General features: G+C 47.9%; 2 protein-coding genes across 2 annotated transcripts in view; one reads left to right on the top strand and one right to left on the bottom strand.

Annotated features, from left to right (window-relative positions):
• The window catches only part of lxn (latexin), a 10417-nt gene extending 10120 nt beyond the window's left edge, over nt 1-297 (top strand). The window contains exon 10 of the mRNA XM_047036420.1: nt 16-297. Within this exon, the coding sequence (XP_046892376.1) occupies nt 16-135 (120 nt within the window). The 3' untranslated portion in view covers nt 136-297. The remainder of the gene's footprint in view (nt 1-15) is intronic.
• The window catches only part of gfm1 (G elongation factor, mitochondrial 1), a 12042-nt gene extending 5147 nt beyond the window's left edge, over nt 1-6895 (bottom strand). The window contains exons 1-13 of the mRNA XM_047036418.1: nt 6717-6895; nt 6414-6566; nt 6148-6280; nt 5570-5774; nt 5135-5251; nt 4831-4981; nt 4513-4667; nt 3739-3823; nt 3427-3564; nt 2798-2899; nt 1718-1774; nt 1133-1270; nt 891-973 (exon numbers count right to left, since the gene is read on the bottom strand). Coding sequence (XP_046892374.1) covers nt 891-973; nt 1133-1270; nt 1718-1774; nt 2798-2899; nt 3427-3564; nt 3739-3823; nt 4513-4667; nt 4831-4981; nt 5135-5251; nt 5570-5774; nt 6148-6280; nt 6414-6566; nt 6717-6791 — 1592 coding nt within the window. The 5' untranslated portion in view covers nt 6792-6895. The remainder of the gene's footprint in view (nt 1-890; nt 974-1132; nt 1271-1717; nt 1775-2797; nt 2900-3426; nt 3565-3738; nt 3824-4512; nt 4668-4830; nt 4982-5134; nt 5252-5569; nt 5775-6147; nt 6281-6413; nt 6567-6716) is intronic.
• Nucleotides 6896-8400: the final 1505 nt, after the last annotated feature.

Here is an 8400-nt window from a genome sequence, read left to right as displayed (position 1 = left end):
TTGTCCTGCTCACAGGAGATTGTAACCTGGAAGCTGCTGGTCAGCTGGTCGCCAGCAGAGGGCGTCAGAGTGTTGGAGACAGAGTGGATCCCCAAGTGTGAACATTGTGTGGCCCCTCCCAATCACTACAAGTAGAGATTCCTCCCTCCTTCACTTCCTCTTCCTCCATCACCTCCTATTCTCCCCTACCTCACCTCCTCTCCCTCACCTCCCTATCACAACAAATAGATTCCTCCCACCTCCTCCCTCCCTCCTTCATTTCATCTCCCCCTGTCTCCCTCCCTCCTTCACCTCCTCTCCCCCGTCTCCCTCCCTCCTTCACCTCCTCTCCCCCGTCTCCCTCCCTCCTTCACCTCCTCTCCCCCGTCTCCCTCCCTCCTTCACCTCCTCTCCCCCGTCTCCCTCCCTCCTTCACCTCCTCTCCCTCCCACCTTCACCTCGTCTCCCCATCTCCCTCCCTCCTTCACCTCGTCTCCCCCTATCTCCCTCCCTCCTTCACCTCCTCTCCCCCGTCTCCCTCCCTCCCTAACCCCCTTTTCCTCCTATACCGCCAAATCACTGAGGTCTTTTCACAGTGCAATGTTTTTCAGCTGGGCGACACAATTCTCATGTCTCCTGTGAGATCTAACTGGGATATAAATTCAGGCAGCATGTTTGACAGTTAGCTGTGGTCATGCGGAGTGATAAGATTACCGCATAAAATGCAATGCCTGCTTTTGTTTGAAGCCTGAGACTACAATCTAAGCACTGTACAAAACAAACATTTTTAAACTAAAGATTTAATAAAATTATATTTCAAAAAAAAACGTATGAATCTGGCTGAATGTGTTTTCCTAGTGTAGGGTACTTACTGTATGGGGCTGAATGTGTTCTCTGTGCGGGGTACTTACTGTATGGGGTTGAGTATGGACTCCCTGAATGCCACCTTGGGTTTGCCCATCACACAAGGGCAGCTGTACTCCCTCTCCATCCTCTGCAGACACACAGCAAGATCATATGATGGATGCTCATTACTGAAATCTTGTCCACTCAAGATCTGGGGCAGCAAGGTGAGAGCTCAACTGGTACTGGTTCCGCTGTGTGTGTGTGTGTGTGTCTACCTGACAGTAGATCTGCAGGTGTGTGTGTCTACCTGACAGTAGATCTCTAAGTGCAGCTCTCCCATCCCTGAGATGACTGTCTCCTGGCTCTCAGGGTCGTACTGGACTCGGAAGGTGGGGTCTTCTCTGGTGAAGCGGTTGATGCCCTTGGAGAACTTGTCCATGTCGTTCTGCCAGAGTAAGAGAAGAGAGGCCGACAGGTGGATGGTGAGTCGGGGGATAGATTCTGGGTTTGGTGTCATGCTAACCCCAATAACATAAATACATGCTGGTGTCATGTTCAAATGCACATAAATACATAACACATGTTAGGGTTAGCCCCAGGTGTAATGTATAATACATAACACTATTTCTGGTGTCATGTTCATATTAATAATAATCATCATCATATTGATAATACATAACACTATTGCAATAAAATGCTTGATTTTCAGGCTTCTAACAAGAATACATACTATAGTTTAAATTGTTTTATCTTGTAAACAGTGTACAGTATGTAGCTGTTAAAAAACAGGCAAATATCAAATGAAATCATAACTGTAAAGGCACAGCAAGATTGAGGTAGGGTTAGTATTTATAAGGGTTAAGATGAGTATTTGAAAGGGTTAGTATGGTACCTTGTTGGAAGGCTTCATGGACATAGAGATCACTGCCTCTGGGACATGGATGGACTCCTGCAGGCCACACACAGGAAGAGCCATGTTAGAAGAACCATGATATACTAACCACTCCACTCATTTAGTAGATGCTTTTATCCAGGGCTAGATTGCAGTCAGATTACCTCCATTATGACACAGTTGGGTTCAGTCTACTGAGTAAAGAACTAGGCAGATTAAGAGGTTGCAGGGGCAGATGCTGTCATCTTAAGTGACACACAGCGACACACAGCGACACACACAGTGAGACACAGCGACACACACAGTGACACACAGTGAGACACAGCGACACACACAGTGAGACACACAGTGAGACACAGTGACACACAGCGACACACACAGTGAGACACACAGTGAGACACAGCGACACACACAGTGAGACACAGCGACACACACAGTGAGACACAGCGACACACAGCGACACACACAGTGAGACACAGCGACACACAGTGACACACAGTGATACACAGCGACACACACAGTGAGACACACAGTGAGACACACAGTGAGACACAGTGACACACAGCGACACACACAGCGACACACACAGTGAGACACACAGTGAGACACACAGTGAGACACAGTGACACACAGCGACACACACAGTGAGACACACAGCGAGACACACAGTGAGACACAGCAACACAGCGACACACAGTGACACACAGCGACACACACAGTGAGACACAGCGACACACACAGTGAGACACAGCAACACAGCGACACACAGTGACACACAGCGACACACACAGTGAGACACACAGTGAGACACAGCAACACAGCGACACACAGTGACACACAGCGACACACACAGTGAGACACACAGTGAGACACAGCGACACACAGTGACACACAGCGACACACACAGTGAGACACAGCGACACACACAGTGAGACACACAGTGACACAGTGAGACAAAGTGAGACAGTGAGACACAGCGACACACAGCGGGATCTGCATCTGCGACCTCTTGATGTGCAGTAAATTTAAATGAGAGTAGTGGAGGCGTGGTTCTGTCAGAGGGCATGTGGCCCAACCCACCATGGACAGGCTGGCGCTGGTTCTGGAAGTGAAGGTGTCTCCGCTGGCACAGTCGATCCCAAACAGAGCACAGATGTCTCCTGCATGCACCTCATCCACGTCCTGGCACAGAGACGCACACTTTACCACTGGGGTAGGCCACAGTCCAATCACACTTTGTCATTTACATTTAGTCATTTAGCAGACGCTCTTATCCAGAGCGACTTACAGTAAGTACATTCTCCCTGAGGCAAGTAGGGTGAAGTGCCTTGCCCAAGGACACATCGTCATTTGGCACGGTCGGGAATCAAACTGACAACCTTCTGATTAATAGCCCGACTCCCTAACCACTCAGCCATCTGATCCCCCATGCCCTGTCATGCACTTTTCACAAAAGGTTCACACACAAGGGTCCCACAAAGGGTTTCACACACAGGTGTCCCAGAAAGCTTCACAGACGCCCACAGACCTGTAGCCTAAACCCTCAAGTGTATATCAAGGTTGTATGTTTTCAACTTAAGTCAACTAGCTTTACTGATCCTGAAGGAAACTCAAGCATTGAGATCTAACAAATACAAGAAGGTTCATCCCCCCTTAGCAATGAAGCTACATCCTGTTTACTTTTTGTTTACACACTTCCTGGGTCTCACCTCCATCTGGTCAGCATGGAGACGCACCAGCCTCTGTACGCGGACCTTCTTGCCCGTACGAGTGTTGTAGATGTTCTCCGTCTTCCTCACACAGCCCTGGTACACACGCACGTAGGTCAGCTGGCCAAACCTGCCCGCCTACCAACAGAACACACTGTTATGTGATGTAGTGATGAACACCCCACTGAGCTATACCCATCCCCACTAAGCTATCCCCTGCTCTACCACTGAGCTGTACCCATACCATCACTAGGTGAAAATTGACCAGATGAATACTGACCAGGGGAAGGTGGTGACAGTCTAGACTCGTACCTCCAGTTTAAAGGCCAGACCAACAAACGGCTGGGTAGCGTCTCTCCTGGGGTCCATCAGGATCTTGCTGCTGTCGCCGGACTCCCTGATGGAGCGCAAGGTCAAGGGTCAGGTCATCAGGGGGGTGGGGCACCCTGACACTGATCAACAAACATTGAGTTTGTTGAACTACCTCCATTCAGCATAACCCTAACCTCCATTCAGCATAACCCTAACCCTAACCTCCATTCAGCATAACCCTAACCTCCATTCAGCATAACCCTAACCTCCATTCAGCATAACCCTAACCCTAACCTCCATTCAGCATAACCCTAACCCTAACTTCCATTCAGCATAACCCTAACCTCCATTCAGCATAACCCTAAGCTCCATTCAGCATAACCCTAACCTCCATTCAGCATAACCCTAACCCTAAACTCCATTCAGCATAACCCTAACCTCCATTCAGCATAACCCTAACCCTAACCTCCATTCAGCATAACCCTAAGCTCCATTCAGCATAACCCTAACCTCCATTCAGCATAACCCTAACCTCCATTCAGCAGTTGAACATCATAGGACAGATAAAACAATGCTGATTAACCATCACATAACTGGACCCACATGCCATCACATAACTACTGGACCCACATGCCACCCCCCACACACCCCCAGCTATGTCACAGATCACAGGTCTCAGTCTGGATTGGTTTGCGCTGGTTCCTGAACACGAAGTAAAACTCTGCACCTCTGACCATGCTGTCTACAAGCACCACCAAGGGAAGAGAGACTCACTCCTGGTTGAGGATGGCGTAGTTGTTGACCTCTGTGGGGTTGGGCATGTACTCCAGCACTGCGTTCAAGAGAGGCTGGACCCCCTTGTTCTTCAGGGCGCTGCCCACCAGAACCGGGCTGAAGAGACGCTGGATTGTGGCCCGCCGGATAGCAGCCTGCGGGGGGCGGTTACAGGACAGTGTGACAGAGCCCTCCATTTGAAGTTCATTACTATATTCCCGCATAGACACCCCTAATCGCTCAATGACAAGGGCACGTACACATTTGTACAAGCACACACACACACATCTACAAACACACATCTACACACTCGCACACCTTCAGGTCAGCGACCGTGGGGACCCTCTCCTCCAGGAACATCTCTCCCAGGACCTCGTCAGCATTGGCCACACACTCCACCAGCTCCTGCCTCCGCTCAGCTGCCTCCGCTCGAAACTCCTCTGGGATGTCCTCGAACCGGAGCTGCTGCCTGGGGGGGGGGAGTTGAGGTTAATACAGTCGGAGAAAGGAGAGAGAGAAGAGAGTGAAGAGCAACAGTCAGAGAGAGAAAGAAAGGGAGAGGAGAAAGAGAGAGATGAGTCAGTCAGTCAGTGTGTCTGTGGTCCATAGCAGCATCTTATACCCGAAGGGCCCGTCGAAGTAGACGCTCCTCTCCTCCACCAGGTCGATGATACCCCTCAGCCGACCCTCCAGGCCCATGGGAATGTTCAGGAACGCAGCGTTTTGGTTCAGCTTGGTCCTGATCCCACAGTAACAATAACATTGTGGTCATTTATTTTATGCTTTCATCTAAAGATATATAGGGAGGAAGAGGTTACTTCTATCTGCAGTGAAACACTGCTCATCCTACCTACAGAGCTATTCCCAGATATGGTGAATAATACTTTTTCCTATTACCGTTTAAGCTTCAAAATACCAACAAAGGTAAATCGCTCTCTCACATTTTATACAATTAAACTTTGAAACCTGTTTGAAGGGACCATCCTGGGGCCAAACATTTAATCAGTTAAAGATCCGCTTTTCCATATTTGACCCTGGAGTTGACCCTTGACGTTACCTGAGCTGCTGCAAGGCCCGGCTGGGGTTGGAGCCTGTGCGGTCAAGCTTGTTGATGAAGGTAAGAAAGGGGACATTGTAGCGCTTCATCTGCCTGTTCACCGTCATGGTCTGGCACTGCACGCCTCCCACTGCACACAGCACCAACACCGCTCCGTCCAACACTCGCAGCGCACGCTCCACCTCAATGGTGAAGTCCACATGACCTGCAGGGGGGAAAGAGGGGGAGGGGAGAGAGAGAGGGGAGTGGAGTGGAGGGGGGGAAGGAGAGATAGAGGAAGGGAGAGAGAAAGAGAGAGAGACAGAGAGAGAGAGAGAGAGAAAGAGAGGGAGATGAGAGAGAGGGAGATGAAAATGAATAAAGGGTACAGGTGTAATACAGTGGGAGAGCTTTTTACTGTAGATCTACAGGTCGTAAGTTCAAATTCATCCTGTACTTTGCTTTGGACAAAAACGTCTAATAATGAATACATTATTAATATTATCTTTTGGCTGGGTACGTCCACAAGATCACAAGACAGCTATACATTTTGGTGTTAGTCCACAGGCCCCCTTGTGGCCTTGCTAGCTGTAGGCTACCTGGTGTGTCTATGATGTTGATGTTGTGTTCCTTCCACATGGTGTAGGTAGCTGCTGATTGGATGGTGATGCCTCGCTGACGCTCCAGCTCCATGGAGTCCATGGTGGCTCCGACTCCATCCTTCCCCTTAACCTGCACAAAACAACAAGGCATTTATAGGAATACTTAGATTTACAAAATAACTGATTCATGAACTGACAAGAACAAGTTTATTAAAACGGGCAAGACAGTTTACACGCAGTATAAACGGATATCCATAGCTCACCTCGTGAATCTCTGCTATTCTACCGGTGTAGTAAAGGACACGTTCGGTCAGGGTGGTCTTCCCCGAGTCGATGTGAGCGGAGATACCGATGTTGCGAATCCTTTCGTTAGGGATGAGGCCGGTGGAGCATGATCGCCAACTATTCATCAACATCTGGTGAAGATAGTAATTATTAGAGACGTTTTAGCACATTACGCAACACATAAAAATAGTAACATTAGCTAGCTTGCTACCTGCAACGTTACGTTCAGCAACACGTTACAAAAACAATGTTAGGGTCTGTCTGCAGACTATTTATCTTACCTTATTCAATGTGACGGTTGCCGGTTTCCGTAGATGTGTTTGACTTAAAGTCATGCCTGCTTTTAGAAGTCGCATTTTGCCGCTAAAGTGGTGGATTGGTTTGGTAACGCAACTCCCCACTGGATGTCAGTCAACCCGTTGAAAGTCACGCCGACACCAGCGGCTCAACCAGGAACACTAGAGCGGTGCTTCCGGTTTATGGCACCAAAACGTCCTGCTTCCCGCTTTGCCTTCAAAATAAAAGTGCTAGGTAAAGCTCTAGAAGAGAACAGGCTCACTGGCTCTAGTCTACGCATTGCAGAAAGAAAAATTAGATACAAAACAATTGATGCAGAGTGTTTTTTTTTTTTTTTGGGGGGGGGGGAATAAAAAATTGATCACAAATATGAATTTTAAGTATATTAAGTAATATTAAGTGTGTTCGACTTCATGTAGCTCCGGCTGCAGCCGGCTGCCTTGAAGCAGCCAATGGCATTGGCTGCTTCAAGTCAGCCGGGCTGCAGGCGGCTGCAGGCGCTGCATGAAGTCTAACGCACCTATTAAGAATTTCGTATTACCAGAGCCTGTTTAAGGCTGTTTATTAGACATTCTCTGGTATTACTGTGGCACGGAAGTGCTTTCTTTCTTTCTGGCTACACATTAGTTGCGTTCGACATGGATTGACTTCATGCAGTGAAGTTGAAACAGTGAATTATGGTGAGACTTTTTTGTAGTGATGGGGGAAACGAAGCTTTCCGAAGCAACAAGCTATTTGACACAATTGTCTCGAAAAAGTATCGCTTTTTCGAAGCGTTCGATACATCTTCTCCATAGGGACATCTGCTGGTCAGTTTATGGTATGGCGACTGGATCGAGCGAAGGAAGGAATCAAGTGACGTCAAGTCCTCGAGACGTCAGTCTCACAATCGTCATTGACAACTTAATAAATAAAGGTTGTGTGACAAATGTTTCGATTTGCAAGTGTCAAAAATATGTTATCATATATCTTGTTGTATTATAAACAACGTAACGTCCTTGCTACTTTACATTTATAACATTTACTTTTAGGTTCTTATAACATTAATTACTTAAAGTGCTCAACTGAGTATGGCTTCGTGGTAAGAGCGCTGCCTTTCACTCAGGCATAGCGAGATCTCATCCGCTCATCCCGGTTTAGCGGAAGTATATGCTAAATGAACACATTGTTTTAAGATAATGTAGGCTAGCGGTAAGGTTTTGGAACATGCTTTTGCAACCGGGAAAGGGATGGCCACATTTGAAGGCTGGTAAAACTAGAGAAATATGTAAGCTATGTGCTTGTGTACGATCTCATATCTGTGTCCATCTCTGTCTATCTAGCTCTGGCAATCTATCTGTATCTCTGGCTCTGCCAATGAATGTATTCTATAGCGTCTGTAAATAGGCCTGTCTCCTCTCTATAACCTACGAATATTAGTGATTTCTGATGTCTTTTAAGCCTTTGAATAAAACGCCGTTTGTCTCAGCTGCTCGTGTGACGTCTGATGCTTCGGACGTCACTTCGACACTTCGACTCTGATCACGTGGTTTTTGCACATTTGAAGCCACGCTCGACACGTTTGTATCGGTACCAATTGTTTCGAAAGGTCGATACCGCTTCGTGAGCACGATATCGAGCGTAACATCACTACTTTTTTGTCCGACTTGAGACAGGCGCCGAGGATAG

Source organism: Hypomesus transpacificus, chromosome 15 (genome assembly GCF_021917145.1).
Source record: "Hypomesus transpacificus isolate Combined female chromosome 15, fHypTra1, whole genome shotgun sequence".
Classification (NCBI taxonomy): Eukaryota; Metazoa; Chordata; class Actinopteri; order Osmeriformes; family Osmeridae; genus Hypomesus; species Hypomesus transpacificus.
This window is presented reverse-complemented; position numbering and strand designations above follow the sequence as displayed.